Source organism: Somniosus microcephalus, chromosome 34, assembly GCF_052327205.1.
Source record: "Somniosus microcephalus isolate GS21.2 chromosome 34, FLI_Smic_1.0, whole genome shotgun sequence".
NCBI classification, from domain to species: Eukaryota; Metazoa; Chordata; class Chondrichthyes; order Squaliformes; family Somniosidae; genus Somniosus; species Somniosus microcephalus.
The window spans coordinates 28,350,233-28,371,601 of NC_141020.1; the positions used below are offsets into that span (position 1 = coordinate 28,350,233).

At 50.3% G+C, this 21,369-nt stretch overlaps 1 protein-coding gene across 3 annotated transcripts in view; it reads left to right on the plus strand.

The window, feature by feature from the left end:
• Positions 1–21,369, plus strand: part of LOC147096905 (inositol-trisphosphate 3-kinase C-like) — a 79,912-nt gene that overhangs the window by 20,743 nt on the left and 37,800 nt on the right. The window contains exon 1 of one of the 3 annotated variants that reach the window (XM_085973622.1): positions 8,534–8,723. The exons of the other annotated variants lie outside the window; for them this stretch is intronic. Coding sequence (XP_085829748.1) covers positions 8,664–8,723 — 60 coding nt within the window. The 5' untranslated portion in view covers positions 8,534–8,663. Of the gene's footprint in view, positions 1–8,533; positions 8,724–21,369 lie in introns of those variants that run through there. 3 annotated transcript variants of the gene reach the window in all.

Here is a 21,369-nt window from a genome sequence, read left to right on the forward strand (position 1 = left end):
GATAAAGCCGGGTTCCTCTTGTTCTGCAGGGTTCAGTGGTGTATTTTTAGCCACTGCACCATTGCAGGAGCTGCACACATGTCATTTAATCCGTCCTATGTATTCAATTTTCTTTTAACAATTTGACTGTTTAATCGGTGGCCACTGCAGATGCGGATGGGCGAGCGAGGGTGTCGGGCGAGCGAGAGACGTGCTTAGGTTTGGTGTCTGCATGTTGTAATAACTGGGCGAATGTGGCTGAGAGTTCTCGGTTCTGTCGGAGAGTTGTCACTTGCTGTACAGTGTGCTCTTAGTTTGAATAGTTTGGTGTGTCAGTTCGTGCAGTGAAGCTCCTTGAACTGACGTACGGTGAAACGTAAAATTCTCCCAAGGCTTGGGCAGCTTTCTCAATAGGAGAAAGGATTAATAACTCCCTAACACTCTCAGTAGACAGTGTCAAACAGGCATTATATTACACCCTTTTACTTTTGAATACCCTTCGGTAAGGGGTCACTTTCCGGGCGTCTGCTGCTGGCACCTAGCTCCTCCTCTGCACCACTACTCGTGGCTCCATAAACCATCTCTGCATTGTTAGACTGCCCAACAAAGTCATGGGTGAGTCAGAACTTTCTAAATGAGATGTTCGAAAATGTGTAGCCATCTCAATTGGCTCCTTCCAAAAACTGCACCTTTGCCCATTGTCATGAATCTTATCATGACTCATGAAGTAACACTGGGCGGCCAGCTAGTGGCGCCGTCCAAGGAGTATAAATACTCGGGCGTGGGCCCAGCTTGCTCAGGATGTTTCTGTAACCAGGAACTAGTGATGTAACTAGAACTCATGGTTGTGAAACAGTTGATTAAAGCCTTGCTTTACACTCAAACCAAGCATTTGCGGTTTCAACAGGGTGCTGAGAGTTGGGTGAGTCAGGGAGTCTTAACTGGTTGCTGAAATCAAACTTTTGTTTGTTTCACATTTACTGTGTACTGTTTACTGTTTAAAATCTAAATTTCCCAGCTTTAAGCAGGGTTAAAAAGGGATAAACAAGTCCTACAACTCAGAGCAGCTGAAGGCAGTTAACAAGGGAAACTGGAGTAATCTGGTTAACCTGGTTCTCCTGTAGCTGGGCTCAGCTCAGCAAGTCTTTGTTTCAGGGCCTATAAAAACAGGCTTTGAAGTGCGATTTTGCACTGAGTGCGGTTTCAACAGAGTGCTGAGAGTTGGGTGAGTCAGGGAGTTAGGTGAGGCAAGGCCTCAGCTTCGGTGGGTGCTTCAGCGGTAGAGCGGGCCTACAAAGGGCTCCAGAGACCAGGTAAGGCTTACTTTACTGGTGGTATTGAATTAATTTAATTTAAATTGATTAAAGGGGTAGGTCATGCCAGGAGAGCCCAGCCCCGTGATATGCTCCTCTTGCTCTATGTGGGAATTCAGGGACGCTGCCAGTGTCCCTGACCAACACGTGTGCCAGAAATGCATCCAGCTGCAGCTACTAACGGGCCGTCTTGGGGTGCTGGAGCTGCGGGTGGATGGGTTGTGGAGCATTCGCGATGCTGAGAGGGTCGCGAATTACTCATAGTGAGTTGGTCACACCGCAGGGTAGGGCTGCACAGGCAGAAGGGAAATGGGTGACCACCAGGCGGAACAATAGAAGCAGGCAGGTAGTGCAGGGGACCCCTGTGGCCATCCCCCTTTCAACCAGGTATACCGCTTTGGATACTGTTGGGGGGGATGACTTATCAGGAGAAGGCAGCAGCAGCCAACTTCCTGGCACTGGGGGTGCTCGTGCTGCCCAGGAAGGGAGGAAAAAGAGTGGGAGAGCAATAGTGGTAGGGGATTCTATAGTAAGGGGAACAGATAGGCGTTTCTGTGGCCGTAGACGTGAATCCAGGATGGTTTGTTGCCTCCCTGGTGCCAGGGTCAAGGATGTCACTGAGCGGCTGCAGGGCATTCTGGAGGGGGAGGGCGAACAGCCAGAGGTCGTGGTCCACATTGGTACCAACGACATAGGTAAAAAGAGGGATGAGGTCCTGCAGCAAGAATTTAGGGAGCTAGGTAGAAGATTAAAGAGCAGGACCTCAAAGGTTGTAATCTCTGGATTACTCCCGGTGCCACGTGCTAGTGAGTATAGGAATAGGAAGATAGAACAGATGAATGCGTGGCTAAAGGAATGGTGCAGGAGGGAGGGCTTTAGTTTCCTGGATCACTGGGTCTGCTTCTGGGAAAGGTGGGACTTGTACAAGTCGGACGGTTTACACCTGAACCAGAGGGGGACCAATATCCTTGCGGGGAGGTTTGCTAGCACTGTTGGGGGGGGTTTAAACTAACTTGGCAGGGGGATGGGATACAGAGTGGCGCTATAGTAGGGGGTAATTTACAGCCAAATACGGAGGAAAAAACAAGTCAGCTGGGAAGGCAGAGCAAATATGTGAAGGCAAAAGGGAATATGGCAAGGCTGGAAGGCATTTATTTTAATGCAAGGAGTCTTGCAAATAAGGTGGATGAACTGAAGTTGTTGTTGAACACATGGGAGTACGATATTGTTGCTATCACGGAGACATGGTTGAGGGAGGGTCAGGACTGGCAGCTCAATATTCCGGGGTATAGAATCTTCAGGCGAGACAGAGGGGGGTGTAAAAGGGGAGGGGGTGTTGCAATATTAATTAAGGAGTCAATTACTGCTGTAAGGAGGGATGATATATTAGTGGGTTCCTCTAATGAGGCCATATGGGTAGAACTTAAAAACAAAAAGGGGGCAAGCACTTTGCTGGGAGTGTACTATAGGCCCCCAAACAGTCAGGGGGAGATAGAGGAACAGATATGTAGGCAAATCTCAAGAGAAGTGCGAAAATAATAGGGTAATAATAGTGGGGGATTTCAACTTCCCCAATATTAATTGGGATAGTCAGAGTGTGAAAGGCTTAGAGGGTGCAGAATTCTTAAAGTGCATCCAGGAGAGCTTTTTGAGCCAGCGTGTAGAAAGTCCTACAAGAGAGGGGGTGGTACTGGACCTAATTCTAGGGAATGTAGCCGGGCAAGTGGTGGAAGTGTCAGTAGGAGAGCATTTTGGCGACAGTGACCATAATTCGGTGAGATTTAAGGTGGTCATGGAAAAAGACAAAGACGGCCCGGAAATAAGGGTTCTAAATTGGGGGAAGGCCGATTTTAATATGATAAGGCAGGATCTGGCCAAAGTGGACTGGGAGCAGCTACTTATAGGAAAATCCACATCAAAGCAGTGGGAGACTTTCAGAAGGGAAATAGAGAGAGTACAGCGCCAACATGTTCCCGTAAAGGTCAAGGGTGGGACCAACAAGCAAAGGGAACCTTGGATGACAAGGGATATACAAAAATGCATTAGGAAAAAAAGGGGGGCTTTTGGCAGTTACAAAAGACTAAAGACGGAGGAAGCCCTAGAGGAGTATAAAAAGTGCAGGGGCATACTTAAAAAAAGAAATTAGGAGAGCGAGGAGGGGCCATGAAATAACACTGGCGAGCAAAATAAAGGAAAATCCTAAGATGTTTTATAAGTATATTAAGGGCAAGAGGATAACCAGGGAAAGGGTAGGGCCCATTAGGGACCAAAGTGGCAATCTGTGTGTAGAGCCAGATGATGTAGGCGGGGTTTTAAATGAATTTTTTGCATCTGTGTTCACTATGGAGAAAGACGATGTAGACATAGAAATCGGGCAAGGGGACTGTGATATACTTGAACATATTAGCATCGAGAGGGAGGAGGTACTAGCAGTTTTAGCAGGCCAAAAAGTGGATAAATCCCCAGGCCCGGACGAGATGTATCCCAGGCTGCTGTGTGAGGCAAAGGAGGAGATTGCAGGGGCTCTGACACAAATTTTCAGAACCTCTCTGGTACATCCCCTGTGGCCAGCGGACTGGAGAACAGCTAACGTAGTACCATTATTCAAGAAGGGTAGCAGGGATAAACCAGGGAATTACAGGCCGGTGAGCCTAACATCTGTGGTAGGGAAATTATTGGAAAAAATTCTGAGGGACAAAATTAGTCTCCACTTGGAGAGGCAAGGATTAATCGGGGATAGTCAGCATGGCTTTGTCAAGGGTAAATCATGTCTGACCAATCTGATTGAATTTTTCGAGGGGGTGACTAGGTGTGTGGATGAGGGAAATGCTGTGGATGTGGTTTACATGGACTTCAATAAGGCTTTTGACAAAGCCCCGCATAGGAGACTGGTCAAGAAGGTAAGAGCCCATGGGATCCAGGGTGCCTTGGCACGTTGGATCCTAAACTGGCTGAGTGGCAGGAGGCAGAGGATGATGGTCGAAGGTTGCTTTTGTGACTGGAAGCCTGTGTCCAGTGGGGTACCTCAGGGATCGGTGCTGGGTCCCTTGCTGTTTGTGATCTACATAAATGATTTGGATGAGAATGTAAAAGGTATGATCAGTAAGTTCGCAGATGACACGAAAATTGGTGGGGTGGTAAATTGCGAGGAGGAAAGCCTCAGGCTACAGGACGATATAAACGGGTTGGTCAGATGGGCGGAAAAGTGGCAAATGGAATTTAACCCTGAAAAGTGCGAGGTGATGCATTTTGGACAGACAAATAAGGCAAGGGAATACACAATGAGTGGTAGGACCCTAGGAAGTACAGAGGGTCAGAGGGACCTTGGTGTACATGTACATAGATCCCTGAAGGCAGCGGAACAGGTAGATAAGGTGGTTAAAAAGGCATATGGGATACTTGCCTTCATTAGCCGAGGCATAGAATATAAGAGCAGGGAGGTTATGATGGAGCTGTACAAAACGCTAGTTAGGCCTCAGCTGGAGTACTGTGTGCAGTTCTGGTCGCCTCACTATAGGAAGGATGTGATTGCTTTGGAGAGGGTGCAGAGAAGATTCACCAGGATGTTACCTGGGATGGAGCGCCTCAGCTATGAAGAAAGACTAAACAGGCTGGGGTTGTTTTCCTTGGAGCAAAGAAGGCTGAGGGGGGACCTGATTGAGGTGTACAAAATGATGAGGGGCATAGATAGGGTAGATAAAGAGGAACTTTTCCCCTTAGTAGGGGGGTCAGTAACAAGGGGGCATAGATTCAAGGTAAGGGGCAGGAGGTTTGGAGGGGATTTGAGGAGGAACTTTTTCACTCAGAGGGTGGTTGGAGTCTGGAACTCACTGCCTGAAAGGGTGGTAGAGGCAGGAACCCTCACAACATTCAAGAAGCATTTGGATGAGCACTTGAAATGCCATTGCATACAAGGCTATGGACCAAATGCTGGAAAATGGGATTAGATTAGACAGGGCTTGATGGACGGCGCAGACCCGATGGGCCGAATGGCCTCTTTCTGTGCTCTATGACTCTATGACTCAGTAGTCTTTTCACATCACCCATCCCTTTCCCCAGGCTGAATTCGGGTTCAACCCGGATCTGAGCTTTAAACTCCATACTACAAAGTATTTACAGCACAGAAACAGGCCATTCGACCCAACACATCCGTTTATGCTCCCCTCAAGCTTCCTCCCACCCCTCTTCATCTAACCCCATTAACATATCCTTCTATTCCTTTCTCCCTAGTGTGTTTATCTAGCTTTCCTTTAAATGTATCTCTGCTATTCGCCTCACCCGTGGGAGCGAGTTCCACATTCTCACCACTCTCTGAGTAAAGAAGTTTCTCCTGAATTCCCGATTGGATTTATTAGTGACTATCTTATTTATGGCCCCTAGTTTTGGTCTCCCCCACTAGTGGAAACACCTCTACGTCTACCCTATCAAAGCCCTTCATAATCTTAAAGACCTCTATCAGGTCACCCCTCAGTCTTTTTTCTAGAGGAAAGCGCTCCAGCCTGGTCAGTCTTTACTCTCAGTTCTGGTATCACCCTAGTAAATCTTCTGCGCCTTCTCCAGTGCCTCTCTCCTTTTAATAATATGAAGACCAGAACTGACCACTCCTTTACCTACTTCCACCCTGACACTGTCTGCCCAGACCTCATCCCCCTCCTCCATTTCTCTATCGCTCTCCTCACCAATGCCTTGAACTTCACCCCATGTTCTTTCCAACTTGTTGAAATCTCCGCTGCACCTGTTGTGTCCCACTCACCCATTCCCCATCCTCCGATGCACCAAAATCAGTATCCTCACCCAACCCCTCCGTGTTCTTGTCCCATCCGACCCCCAGCCTTTTTTCGCCGTCCTGTCCCCTCATTGGCACCGAGTCTTCAGCTGTCTTACCCCTACTTGCTTGAACTCTACGTTTCCCCCCCCCTAATCCTTTGACATAAGACCTAGGAGCAGGAGTCGGTCATTTGGCCCCTCGAGCCTGCTCCGCCATTCAATAAGATCATGGCTGATCTGATCTTGGCCTCAACCCCACTTCCCTGCCCGCTCCCCATAACCCTTGACTCCCTTATCGTTCAAAAATCTGTCTATCTCCACCTTAAATATATTCAGTGACTCCGCCTCCACAGCTCTCTGGGGCAGAGAATTCCAAAGATTCACGGCCCTCTGAGAGAAGAAATTCCTCCTCATTTCCGTTTTAAATGGGCGACCCCTTATTCTGAAATTATGCCCCTAGTTCTAGATTCCCCCACGAGAGGAAACATCCTCTCTGCATCTACCCTGTCAATCCCGCTCAGAATTTTATATGTTTCAATAAGATCCCCTCTCATTCTTCTAAACTCCAATGAGTATAGGCCCAACCTGCTCAACCTTTCCTCAAAAGACGACCCCTTCATCTCAGGAATCAACCTCGTGAACCTTCTCTGAACTGCCTCCAATGCAAGTATATCCTTAAATAAGGAGACTAAAACTGTGCTCCAGGTGTGGTCTCACCAATGCCCTTTGGGCCTAGTACTTCTCTCTCTCCACATCTTCTGATAGCCTCCTGACAATGCACTGCGTTGACTGAGCTCTCGATCTTGGCTCCCAACTCCTGCTGTAATGCCCCGTGTTGGCTGTCTCTCTGAATCACCTCTGCACGTGACGTTTAAATGCAAGTTGTTGATTTGTACTGCTTCCTTGTAGTAAGGAGTATATGATTGGGTCGACTAGGCCTGTATTCACTAGAGTTTAGAAGAATGAGAGGGGATCTCATTGAAACGTATAAAATTCTGACAGGGCTAGACAGACTGGATGCAGGGAGGATGTTTCCCCTGGCTGGGGGGTCTAGAACGAGGGGTCACAGTCTCAGGATATGGGGTAGGACATTTAGGACTGAGATGAGGAGAAATGTCTTCACTCAGAGGGTGGTGAACCTGTGGAATTCTCTACCACAGAAGGCTGTGGAGGCCAAGTCACTGAATATATTTAAGAAGGCGATAGATTTCTAGACACAAAAGGCATCAAGGGGTATGGGGAGAGAGTGGGAATATGGTATTGAGATAGAGGATCAGCCTTGATCATATTGAATGGCGGAGCAGGCTCGAAGGGCCGAATGGCCTACTCCTGTTCCTATTTTTCTATGTTTCAATGACCGGTTTAACCCTGATAACACTGCCCCTGTGTACAGTGCAGGAGTGTATAAAACACTAGCTTGGCCCTAGCTGGAGTATTGTGTCCAATTCTGGGCACCACACTGTAGGAAGGACGTGAAGGCTTTGGAGAGGGTGCAGAAGAGATTTGCTAGAATGGTTCCAGGGATGAGGGATTACAGTTACGTGGATAGACTGGAGAAGCTGGGTCGCTTCCTTAGAGTAGAGAAGGCTGAGAGGAGATTTGATCGAGGTGTTTAAAATCATGACGGTTTAGATAGAAATAAAGAGAGACTGTTTCCAGTGGCTGAAGGGTCGATAACCAGAGGGCCCAGATTGAAGGTGATTGGGCAAAGAACCCGAGGCGACATGAGGGGAACCCTTTTTACACAACGAGTGGTTAGGATTTGGAACGCGCTGCCTGATAGGGCGGTGGATACAGATTCAATAGTAGACTTCAAAAGGGAATTGGATAAATACCTGAAGGAGAAAAATTTACAGGGATCTGGGGAAAGAGCGGGGGAGTGGGACTGACTGGGTTGCTCTTCGAAAGAGCCGGCGCAGACTGGCCTCCTTCTGTGCTGTATTATTCTATTCTATGATTCTCTGAGCACTTTTTTCACCCAGAATGTGGGGGTCTGGAACTCTATCTGAAAGGGTGGTAGAGGCAGGAACCCTCATCGCATTTAAAAAGCACTTGGATGCGCACTTGAAGCTACAGGGCTATGGACCAAGCGCTGGAAAGTGGGACTAGGCTGGAGAGCCAGCACCGACACGATGGCCTCCTGTGCCATAAATGTCTATGATTCTATGAACACTGCCTGTGTGCAGTGCAGAATGAGGGAGTATGTTGCTCATTTACCCCTCATAACATTGCCTGCATGCGGACTAAGTACATTCCCCCTGAACAGGGTGGCTGTGTCTAAAGAGGAACTGCCTGCAGATGACGATTGAGCAACTCTGGCTCTCACGCTTTGTGCCACCTGCTCAAATTGTCACAGCGACCACAACATCGCCGGTGTGTAATGGAAACTTTTTCTGTGCAGGTAGCTAGTTGCCAGGCAACCAGGCTTACGTCACCTTGCCTTTTGTGGCGTGCAGGACCAGTTGAGGAGGGTGTTACAGGAAACTGCCGGAGGAGGAGAGCAGGCTGAGCAGCTCTGCTGTGCTCTGCGAAAGCATTCCATGTGGGTACCATTGGGGTGAATGGGGCAGCAAGAGTCTGTCTGCGTAAGAGCAATCTCTGTCGATGCTGCCAGCGGGTGATGGCCCATTGCCTGCGTCTCTGCATGATTCGCAGCCTGTGAAGGTGAGCAGTGCTTTTTCAAGATTACTAAATCCAGATTTCCCTGACATGGTGCTAGCTTAACGCTCCGCTTAGCCTGGACCATTGCTTTTACTTTTTAATTTATCCCCATGGCCCAGCTAGGATCATAAATTTAGGGAGAGTTGGTGCTTCATTGGTATTTCTGTATTCACGGGATATATTGCAGGGGAGGTGCGTGGAAGGGCTGAGAGCCAACTGGCCTTTGAACACAGTGTGACTGTTCACTGCGATGCACCTCCTCTCTGTTTTGAAGTCGTCGTCTTTTCCAGACCCGTGCAGCCTATCGAGCTAGTTACTGTGGTTTCACAATTGCAGTGTTGCAGACACAATCCTCGGTTCTGTTTACCCCGGTGATCTCACAACTTGAGGAATGGCCAGAACTGGGACAGGGCCAATTCAGTTTGTTGCACCCCTGCCGTTTTGAATGGCCTGGGAGAGTGGGGGTGGCCTGATTCTCCACCTCCTCCCCCACCCCCCCGCCGCCGCCACGTATATGAAGCATTGATCCTGAGCGCTGTGATTTACTGTGGTGCCACAGGGTAATCTCTCATTGCATTAACGTCAAAATATAAATGAAATTATTTTTCGCAACATTCACCGTCTAACTTGGCTGAGTCGCTGTTTATTCAGCAGGGCGAAGGCCACTCACTGTGTAACTGTATCAAGTCACTGTTTATTCAGCAGGGTAAGGGTCACTCACTGTAGCTGTACAGTACATAGTTTTTGTTATTCAGCAGGGTAATGGTTACTCACTGTACAGAGTCGCTGTTTATTCAGTGTAAGGGTTAGTCACTGTACAGAGTCGCTGTTTATTCAGCAGGGTAAGAATTACTCACTGTAACTGCACGGAGTTTCTGTTATTGAGCAGGGTGATGGACGGATTATTCACTGTTCAAATGTACAGTCACTGTTCAACATAAACTGAAATCCTAGAAATTAATTTTACTTATCTCGTGCATCCTCGGGCTGTGGCTGTCCCTGTTTGTTTTGTTAGTCAGGTTATATCCACTCGGCTGATCAAATCCTGATTCCTTCAGGGCTGTTCGAAGGGTCTTTTGCCTAAGGTGCTGCTCAGACCATTCCTTATTCTTTGCCTGATTGTCGGGGGTAGTGTAATTATTGCTGCAGTGTGGACGGCTCTTGCTGTGATCTAAGCAGGGCTGTGGCAGCTGATGGTGTTCTTGCATTGATATCATGCCATCGGCGACGGGCAGCGTGCTTCCATGGAGGATGCAACGGAGGGCGCAGGCTGGCACGGGTTTCTGGAGGTACAAGACTGGAGCGTTTCCTGTTGGCCTTCCAGCGGGCTGCACCTGAGCAATGCGTCTGAGGTACGGCCCGACATTATAACATGGGAATAGGACAGGCGCTGTGCCCCACTCGCCGCGTGTGATAATTAACTTCATAATGTGTTTGAAATGACATTTAAATCTCAAACCGCTTTGCAGGCGTGGCGCCTGCAGGGACTGTCTGCAGCACTGCTCTGAAAGACTGAACTAAGCTTTATGCAGCACTGCAGTGCCACCACTGGCAGGAGGGTGTCATTAGAGTGTGACACGTTTACATAAAGTTTACATAATTTTCCAGTTTAAATGCGGACATATGGATTTATAATGGAAAATTCAAAATAGAATGCATGACTTTCAAATGAGGAACACAAACAGAAAATGCTGGAAATACTCAGCAGGTCAGGAGATGTGCGGGTTAGGTTGATTGGCCATGATTAAAATTGGCCCTTAGTGTTAGGGGGGATTAAATACGTGGGGTTACGGGGATAGGGCTTGGGTGGGATGGCTGTCGGTGTAGGGACCGGGTGCTAGGGTTTGGATGATCAGCCATGATCTCGTTGAATGGCGGAGCAAGCTCGAAGGGCCGAATGGCCTACTCCTGCTCCTAGTTTCTATGTTTCTATGAGAGAGAAACAGTTAACATTTCAGGTCGGTGACCTTTCATCAGAACTGGCAGAAGTTTTTAAGAAAGTACAGAGGTGTGGAAAGGGGAGGGGGGGAGGGGAAAGAAAGAACAAAATGGAAGGTCTGTGATAGGGTGGGAGGCAGGAGAGATTAAATGACAAACGGGATGTGGGATAAGTAAAGAAGCAAAAGATGGGTCTGGAGGAGCTATAAGATGACAAGAATCAGGTGCAGGCTACGGGGCCTCTTGACCCTGCACTGCCACTCAATAAGATCATGGCTGATCTTCGACCTCAACTCCACTTTGCCACCCGATCTCCATATCCCTTGATTCCTCTACAGTTCAAAAATCTGTCAATCTCAGCCTTGAATATACAACCACTCGGCATCCACAGCCCTCTGGGGTAGAGGATTCCAAAGATTCACAAACCTCTGAGTGAAGAAATTCCTCCTCATCTCAGTCTTAACTGGCCGACCCCTTATCCAGAGACTGTGCCCCCTAGTCCTAGACTCTCCAGCCAGGGGGAAACAACCTCTCAGCATCTACCCTGTCAATCTATCCACACAGGGAGTCCAGAACCAGCGGTCACAGTCTAAGGATAAGGGGTAAGCCATTTAGGACAGAAATGAGGAGGAATTTCTTCACCCAGAGAGTGGTGAACCTGTGGAATTCTCTACCACAGAAGGCAGTAGAGGCCAATTCATTAAATATATTCAAGAAGGAGTTGGATATATTTCTTAAGGCTAAAGGGATCAAGGGGTATGGGGAGAAGGCAGGGACAGGGTACTGAATTTGGATGATCAGCCATGATCTCATTGAATGGCGGAGCAGGCTCGAGGGGCCGAATGGCCTACTCCTGCTCCGAGTTTCTATGTAATCCCTCTCGGAATCTTTAATGGGAACAGCAGAACCATTGCTGTCTGAAAAAATGGGAGCAGTGGTTATGATCTGAAATTGGTGAACTCGATGTTGAATGATGGTTGTACACTGCCTAATGGAAAGATGAGGTGCTGTTCCTCGAGCTTACGTTGAGCTTCATTGGAATAATGTCGGAGGCTGAGGACAGAGAGGTCAGAGTGGGATGGAGAATTAAAGTGACTCCCTGTGTTGCAATGGGCTAGTTGAAATACAACATTTTTCAGTATCTCCCAAGCTCAAGCCCATGAAGTGACTAAGCATTGAAACTCCGGAAGGTTCCATCTCGACAGTACAGTTCTTTATTTTCAACAGGCGCTCCAGTTTCAGCGCTTCAGTGGATAGAAAGGACAGTTGTTTGTAAGGAGAATGGCCTTTGTTGGAAGGTTTGGTCACACAGGAGGGCATGTTGGAAGTGCTACATCTCAACCTCCTGTTTCCTCAACGCTTTGTGGGCAGATGCAACGCTTCTGAAAACAGAGCTCTTGAGATTGTATTACTAACCTTAAATGTGTAGAGTTCCTCTGGGAGTTTATGTGGATGGGCTGTGATCGCACGTGTGTGTGTGTGTGTGTGTGTGTGTGGTGCTGTAGTACGGCCAATAACTCAGCTGTTTGTTGATGGTGCCCTGGGGGGGGGGGCTGGGAGATTCGCTGATGGGCCCAGTCATCTCGGCCTCCCGGCTGGATTCACATTCCAAAGCCCCCATCGGGTAACGATTCTTTCGCCGTGCGAATGGGACGGACGGGTTTACCAGCACACGTCCTGACAGTGCGCTCAAAATTCCAATAAGGGAGGAGTTGTAAATGTGAGGCTGTGCCAGAGAGGGAGCTGGTATTGGTTTGTACTGGTAGCACCTTTCAGTTGGGATTCGGTGGGTAAGATTGCAGCAGGTGCACATTTGGGTGAAGTTTTCATATCAGATGCATAATTTATGGAACCTGAGTGCAGTGACTGGCCCCTGTGCGGAGTGGGGGGGGGGGGGGGCATGGCCTGCGCGGAGGGGGGGGGGGGAGCATGGCCTGCGCGGAGGGGGGGGGCATGGCCTGTGCGGAGGGGGTGGGGGGGGCATGGCCTGCGCGGAAGGGGGGGGGGAGCATGGCCTGCGCGGAAGGGGGGGGGGAGCATGGCCTGCGCGGGGTGGGGGGGGGGGAGCATGGCCTGCGCGGAAGGGGGGGGGGAGCATGGCCTGCGCGGGGTGGGGGGGGCATGGCCTGCGCGGAAGGGGGGGGGGAGCATGGCCTGCGCGGAAGGGGGGGGGGAGCATGGCCTGCGCGGGGGGGGGGGGGAGCATGGCCTGCGCGGAGGGGGGGGGGGAGCATGGCCTGCGCGGAGGGGGGAGCATGGCCTGCGCGGAGGGGGGGGGGGAGCATGGCCTGCGCGGAGGGGGGGGGGAGCATGGCCTGCGCGGAGGGGGGGGGGGGAGCATGGCCTGCGCGGAGGGGGGGGGGGAGGCATGGCCTGCGCGGAGGGGGGGGGGAGGCATGGCCTGCGCGGAGGGGGGGGGGGAGAGGCATGGCCTGCGCGGAGGGGGGGGGGGAGGCATGGCCTGCGCGGAGGGGGGGGGGAGGCATGGCCTGCGCGGAGGCAGGGGGGAGGCATGGCCTGCGCGGAGGGGGGGGGGGGAGGCATGGCCTGCGCGGAGGGGGGGGGGGGGGGAGGCATGGCCTGCGCGGAGGGGGGGGGGGGAGGCATGGCCTGCGCGGAGGGGGAGCATGGCCTGCGCGGAGGGGGGGGGGGAGCATGGCCTGCGCGTGGGGGGTGGGGGGGGGAGCATGGCCTGCGCGGAGGGGGGGGGGAGCATGGCCTGCGCGGAGGGGGGGGGGAGCATGGCCTGCGCGGAGGGGGGGGGGGAGCATGGCCTGCGCGGAGGGGGGGCGGCATGGCCTGCGCGGAGGGGGGGGGAGGCATCCACGTGGGTTGTGGGAGTTGGTGAATGGAGCACTTGCTGTCGGGGTCGAACACTGCGAGATCTGGCTCGGCACAGGTTAGGTGCAGGAGAAAGCTCCTTTTAAACTGTCTGAAACAATGTACCTGACCCCAAGTCTCCCAAGAGGAGACATCCATCTTTCGGATGAGATGTTAAACCGCGGCCCCCGTCTGCCCCCTCGGGTGAACGTAAAAGATCCCGTGGCACTATTTTGAAGAAGAGCTTGGGGAGTTATCCCCGGTGTCCCGGACAATATTTATCCCTCAACCAACATCACTGAAACAGATTATCTGGTCCTTATCGCATTGCTGTTTGTGGGATCTTGCTGTGTACAAATTGGCTGCTGCATTTCCTACATTACAACAGTGACTACATTTTAGAAGCACTTCATTGGCTGTAAAGTGCTTTTGGATGTCCTGAGGACATAAAAGGCGCTATAGAAATGCAAGTCTGTCTTTCTGGGTTGGAGCCGTGTTGCAGAGTTGAAGAGCGAGAGTGCGTGTTGTGTGTCTGACCAGGTACACTCTGTGCCACACAGCAGAACGGCAGGAGATTTCATCTGTATCTTTCACCTCTTTCAGGTTACAGAAGGGAAGAACACCCCCTATAAACGCAAGCTTGGGGCAGTGCTGGTAACCTCGTGTGATTCCCCGCCACAGGCTGTAAATGATCATTTGACAAAGTTCACCTGTCCCAAGAGTTCCGCTGTTTTTCATGTAGATTTGCAGGGCTACGGGGAAAGAGCAGGGGAGTGAGACTAATCAGATAGCTCTTTCAAAGAGCCGGCACAGGTACGATGGGCTGAATGGCCTCCTTCTGTGCTGGATGGTTCCATGATCAAGGTCAGGGGGCGTTTGAGAGTAAATGTTCCAAAAGTCAATCAGTGACTTCGGAAAACAATTGTTTCTAACTTTTAGTTGGCGGATTAACTGAAATGTCAATGACTCTTATTTTCAGGGTAGCTCTGTAGGAGTGTGTGTGTGTGTGTGCGCGCATAATGAGTCTCTGGTTGTAGTTAGTCTTGCACATGGTGAGTTGTTTTTCATCCCTCCGTTGGTTCATGTCTTCAGAACTGTGTGGAAACTTTCTCCAGGGCGTTTCAGCTCACTGCCTCAGCTGTACTTCTCGGTAGATTTTGTGTGTGGCTGGGTCGGAAACTCGTTGAATCGAATGTTCCACAAGTGAAGGAAACCAGCAGCCCTCCTTAGCGTGGCAGTAGATCCTACCAGTCCTCCTGCACAAGGTGTACTTGTATTTGAATAGCGCCTTTAACGTAGTCAAACACCCCAAGGTGCTGCACAGGAGTGTTATCAAACAAATGTTTGGACTCCGAGCCACGTTAGGTGATAGTAGGACAGCTGACCAAAAGCTTGGTCCAAGAGGTAGGTTTTAAGGAGCGTCTTCAAGGAGGAGAATGGGGAAGAGATGCGGAGAAGTTTAGGGAGGGAATTCTAGAGCTTAGGGCCCAGGCAACAGAAGGCATGGCCGCCAATGGTGGAGCGATTATAATCAGGGATGCTCGAGGGCAGAATTAGAGGAGCGCAGATATCTTTTGGGGGGGGGGGGGGTTGTGGGGCTGGAGGAGATTACAGAGATAGGGAGGGGCGAGGCCATAGAGGGATTTGAAAACCAGGATGAGAATTTTAAAATTGCTTAACCGGGAGGCAATGTAGGTCAGCGAGCACGGGGTGATAGGTGAATGGGACTTGGTGCGAGTTAGGACACGGGCAGCCGAGCTTTGGATGTAGGGTGGAATGCGAGAGGCCGGACAGGAGTGCGTTGGAATCGTCAAGACTAGAGGTAACAGGCAGGGATGAGGGTTTCAGCAGCAGTTGATGTGATTTTGGTTTTTTGTTTAGCCTGGGATCCTGGTGCTTTACTCCGGAGCGTGGATCGGTCGTTGTGAAACTGGGCTTTAAAATGCCCAGCAGCTTTGATTGTGCATGGACGGTGGTCGAAAAGTGGACTCTGCAAAAACAGACATTATATACGGGGATTCGGTAATTGTGTGGCGCTGGTTATTGGGAGAAGTATAGTGCCAGTGTGTGTGTGTGTGAGAGTATGTGCACCGGTTACTAGATGGGAGATGCAGTGACAGTATGAGAGTGTGCACTGGTTATTAGGAAGAGTATAGTGTCCGAGTGTCCGACTGTGCACTAGTTATTGGCCAGGAGAGGTGGTGACGGAGTACGTGTGAAGTTGTTGTTAAGGTGCACTGATTGTGAGAACTGGTTATCTGGTGTATGACGTACAGAGTACTGAGGCTGGCGTTGGTCATTAGTGTATGGCAGCACAGGTTGTTCGAGTTCCTGGTGTTGTGACCATTGTGACAATTCATGGTACAAAATGCAATGCGGAGAGCTCCATTAAAATGAGAGACTGTCACAGGACAGGCACAGGTCATTCGGCCCATCAATTCTGGTCTGTCTTTCTCCATGTGAGCCTCCTAGTCTAATCGCTCTCTCCTGCTGCTCCCCATGCCCTTGAATATTCTTTTTTCTGTTCTCCTTTCAAGTAATTTATGAACTTTGCATAAACAACAATTTGTGCCAGAGAATTCCACATTGTAATAAAGAAGACGCAGCTCTCTTTCAAAAGCAGCAAGTATTATTTTCCCTTCTCTCTCGGTGATGGCCCAGGAATGCCCCTGGTTCACTACCTGGCCTGTGCTGAGGTAGCTGATCTCCGCTTAGCCCAAGTGTTCTTCAGCTAGGGGAAGGGGAAAACCGACTAGGGTGCCCGCTGCTTTGGTTGAGAATTTTAGAGCCTGTGGCATCAATAAAGAAAAGACTTGCATTTCTATAGCGCCTTTCACGACCACCGGACGTCCCAAAGCGCCTTACAGCCAATGAAGTACTTTTATTTCTGAAGTGTAGTCACTGTTGTAATGCAGGAAACGTGGCAGGCAATCTGCTCACAGCAAACTCCCACAAACAGCAATGTGATACCAGATAATCTGTTTTTATTATGTAGATTGAGGGATAAATATTGGCCAGGACACCGGGGATAACTCCCCTGCTTTTCTTCGAAATAGTGCCATGGGATCTTTTATGCCCACCTGACAGAGCAGGTTTAACGTCTCATCTGAAAGACGGCACCTCCCACAGCGCAGCACTCCCTCAGTACGTCAGTGGAGTGTCCGCTTGGATTTTTGTGCTCAAGTCTCTGGAGTGGGACTTGAACCCACAGCCCACTACCGAGAGTGCTACCCACTGAGCCCCAGCTTACACAACAAAGGGAAAGTGAGGGAACAGAAATGGATAAAGTGCAGACAGCAAAGATTTGTGGGGTGGGGTGGGGGGGAGGGGGTGCTTGTGGGGCCGGAGGAGGTTACAGAGATAGGGAGGGGCGAGGTCACGGAGGGATTTGAAAACGAGGATCTTCCAAAAGCAGAGGTCATGATGATTCGGTTAGGCTGCATCGTGAACAATGTGCAGTTCTGGGCTGCTCACTGTACGAGGGATGGAATAATCCAGGGGAAAGAGCGGATTTACCAGGGATGAAGGGTTTCGGCTGTAAGGACAGAGGAGAGCAACTAGAATTGTATTTTCACATACTGAGAAAATTTCGAGCATTTGATGGAAGTGTTCGAACTGATAAAGGAATGGACAAGGAAACAGTATTTGCATTGATGGGGAAATAGAAGGCAGGAGAGTGTGACCTGGCAGTGAGCAGCTAGATATGAGAAGGTGCAGGACAGGTGAAACATTTTCATGTGGTGTTCTCAGCATAGAGTGCTTTGCCACAATTGATGGTCAATTTAAAACTCAGTACAGCTACGAATTACTGACAAGGGAATGAGACTCTGAAATCAGCCCTTGAAGCTGAATTCAGCACGGGTAAGGAGGGCTGAAAGGCTCCTGTGCGTTTACCAATGATTCTCGTGACCCCTGATGGGGTGAGGGTGAGGGTCGGACTCTATGTTCACCCCCCCCCCCCCCCCCCCCCCCACAAACAGCCTGAGATCCTGCTGACACTCTGTGTAGGGGATCACGATGGCCACTCGTGTGTCACCTGAGGGCACCAGAGGTGCTGTAGGAAGAATTGACACCTTTGGTGGGAATCCCTGCCGACATTTATCACTGTGGTTCAAGCCATCGGTGTAAGGAGCAAATTCTGTAATCTGCCCGTGTGAGATAAGCGCTCCGTATCTCGCAGGCAATGAGTATTGCAAACTGTTAGTACTAGGATTTCAGTGACGTGTAATAGTTCTCTAGGCAGTCCCTCGGAACCGAGGATGACTTGCTTCCACATTAAAAATGAGCTCTCAGGTAACTGATGAGTCCAATGCGGGACCTACAGTCTCTGTCACAGGTGGGGCAGACGGTGGTTGAAGGGGCGGGTGGGTGGGGTGCTTGGGTTGACGTGCGCTCCTTCCGCTGTTTGCGCTTGGCTTCCGCTTGCTCCCGGCGAAGAGACTCGAGGTGTTCGGCGCCTTCCCGGATGCTTCTCCTCCATTTTGTGCGGTCTTGGGCCAGGGATTCCCAGGTGTCGGTGGGGATGTTACACTTTTTCAAGGAGGCTTTGAGGGTGTCCTTGAAGCGTTTCCTCTGCCCACCTGGGGCTCTCTTGCCGTGTCGGAGCTCCGAGTAGAGCGCTTGTTTTGGGAGTCTCGTATCGGGCATGCGGACAATGTGACCCGTCCATCGGAGCTGATTGAGCGTGGTCAAAGCTTCGATGCTGGGGATGTTAGCCTGAGCAAGCACACTGACGGTGCGCCTATCCTGCCAATGGATTTGCAGGATCTTGCAGAGGCAGCGTTGGTGGTACCTCTAGTGCTTTGAGGTGCCTGTTGTACATGGTCCATGTCTCTGAGGCATACAGCAGGGCGGGTATCACTGCTGCCCTGTAGACCATGAGCTTAGTGCCGGGTTTGAGGTCCTGGTCTTCAAACACTCTCTTCCTCAGCAAGTACCCAGCTCTACAATACTTGATTCTGTCCCTTCCGCTCAGCTGGTGTGTCTGCTACGAGCCCTTTGATCTATGTAACACTGGGCTGAAGCTGGTGGGTACAGGTCTGGCACTGGTGGTTGCCGTTGTGGGAGCACTTTGAGATTGCGAATTGCACGAGACGTATATCACGTGGCACTGAAGCGAATGGGATTTCTGCTGAGCGATAGCGGGATACGACATGCGCGCTTTGTGGAGCCCAGACTTGCTGTGTTTGCTAGTAAATCTGATCTGAGATGGTGACTTTGTTAAAAAGTGAAGAGTTAGAAGGGAAGTCAGCTGGGTCTTTTCAGTCGAAGGGTGATCGAGTTGTGGAGCAAGTTCCCAATACCTTGGTGACTGCCGTGCTCAGTGGGCAGCACTCTCTCTCTCTCTCTCTCTCTCTCTCTCTCTCGCCTCCGAGTCAGAAGGCTGTGAGCTCAAGTCCCACACCAGAGACTTGAGCACAAAAATCCAGGCTGACACTCCAGTGCAGTACTGAGGGAGTGCTGCACTGTCAGAGGTGCTGTCTTTCGGGTGAGACGTTAAACCGAGTCTGCCCTCTCTGATGGATGTAAAAGATCCCACGGCACTATTTCGAAAAAGAGCAGGGGAGTTCTCCCCGGTGTTTTGGCCAATATTTATCCCTCAACCAACATCACTGGAAAAACATTATCTGGTCATTATCGCACTGTGGGATCTTGCTGTGCACAAATTGGCTGCCGTGTTTCCTACATTACAACAGTGACTAGACTTCAAAAGTACTTCATTGGCTGGTTGCATCGTCCATGACCGTTCCTCCCCTCAGTCATAACAAGAAATAGGAGCAGGAGTCGGCCCTTCGAGCCTGCTCCGCCATTCAATGAGATCATGGCTGATCTTCTGCCTAACTCCATTCACCGGTCCTATCACCATATCCCTTGATGCCCTTACTAGTCAGAAATCTATCGACTTCTGTTTTGAATATACCCAATGACTGAGCCTCCACAGCCCGCTGGGGTAGAGAATTCCAAAGATTCACCACCCTCTGTGTGAAGAAATTTCTTCTCATCTCATTCCTGAATGGCCTCCTCACCCAATGCAGCAAAGGTAACTTAGCTCCGTAAAGCCCACCCACTGCTCAGTGCCCAGGCCTCCCCCCAGCAGCCTCGATGGCCTTTCCTGCCTGCTGCTCTCCGATGTCCCTCAGCTCCTCTTGTCTATTTCTCGTTTCCCCCTTCCCCCTCCTCTCGTTTCACACCTCACCCCTAACCTTTTTACACAACGAGTGGTTAGGATTTGGTATGCGTTGCCTGATAGGGCGGTGGATACAGATTCAATAGTAGACTTCAAAGGGGAATTGGAGAAATACTTGAAGGGGAAAAATTGCAGGGATCTGGGGAAAGAGTGGGGGAGTGAGACTAACTGGATTGCTCTTCGAGTCTGCGCCGGCTCTTTCGATGGGCTGAATGGCATCTTTCTGTGTTGTATTATTCTATTCTATGATTCTCGGAGCACTTTTTTCACCCAGAGGGTGCTGGGGGTCTGGAACTCACTGCCTGAAAGGGTGGTAGAGGCAGAAACCCTCATCGCATTTAAAAAGTACTTGGATATGCACTTGAAGTGCCGTAACCCACAGGGCTACGGACCAAGAGCTGGAAAGTGGGATTAGGCTGGAGAGCTCTTTGTCGGCTGGTGCCGACACGATGGGCCGAATGGCCTCCTTCTGCACCGTAACTTTCTATGATTCTACCCCTCTGTTCCTGGGCCTCGGCTGTTTCTCCAGTCACATTGATGGCGCCAGAGGTGTCTGTGTGTGTGTTCATTAACCTTCCCATTTCTTTTCTCCCCTCGCTTGAAGGCACAGACTCTTGGGGAATGAAGGTTCAACGGGAGCTGATGGCCTTTCAGTACCGCGACCCAGTAGCCATTCTCTCCCTGTGTGAGGCATCATCCTCGGTGAACGCTGGCAGGCTATTCAGCTACATGGGCATCACAGCCAATCCTCATTTTAGCCAACGTTCACACCTTGCCCAGCAAGAGCCACGGGACAGTGAGCAGGAGCTGAGGCAAACATACAGCCTTGACCGCTGGGCTAGCATCGCTTTAAATATTGCATAGAATTGACAGCACAGAAACAGACCATTCGGCCCAACTGGGCCGTGCCGGTGTTGGTGCTCCACACGAGCCTCCTCCCACCCCTCTTCATCTCACCCTATCTGCATATCCTTCTATTCCCTTCTCCCTCATGTACTCATCTAGCCTCCCCTTAAATGCATCTCTACTATTCGCCTCAACCACTTCCTGTGGTAGCGAGTTCCACATTCTCACCACTCTGGGTAAAGACGTTTCTCCTGAGTTCCTTATTGGATTTATTAGTGACTATCTTATATTTACGGCCCCTAGTTCTGGACCCCTCCACAATTGGAAACATCTTCCCTACATCTCTCTATTGAACCCCTTCATAGTTTTAAAGAGCTCTAGCAGGTCCCCTCTCAGTCGTCTCTCTCCTAGAGAAAACAGCCCCTGTCTGTTCAGTATTTCCTGATCATTATAACCTCTCAGTTCTGGATAAATATTCAAACTCGAACCAACAGAAGATTGTGTATAGTATAGAGTTTCTCTCTCTCTCTCCGGTCCTTTATCATAGGGTTATCAACAACAACAACAACTTGTACTTACATAGCGCCTTTAACGTAGTAAAACGTCCCAAGGTGCTGCACAGGAGTGTTATCGGAAAAAAATTGATACCGAACCACATAAGGAAAAATTAGGGCAGATCACCAAAAGCTTGGCCAAAGAAATAGTTTTTAAGGAGTCCACATCACGGAAGACCTCTCCTGGTCCCTCAATACCGCCTCTCTGGTGAAGAAGGCCCAGCAGCGCCTATATTTCCTAAGGAGGCTGAAGGGATGTAACCTGTCACCCCTGATCCTCTCTAACTTTTACCGCTGCACTATA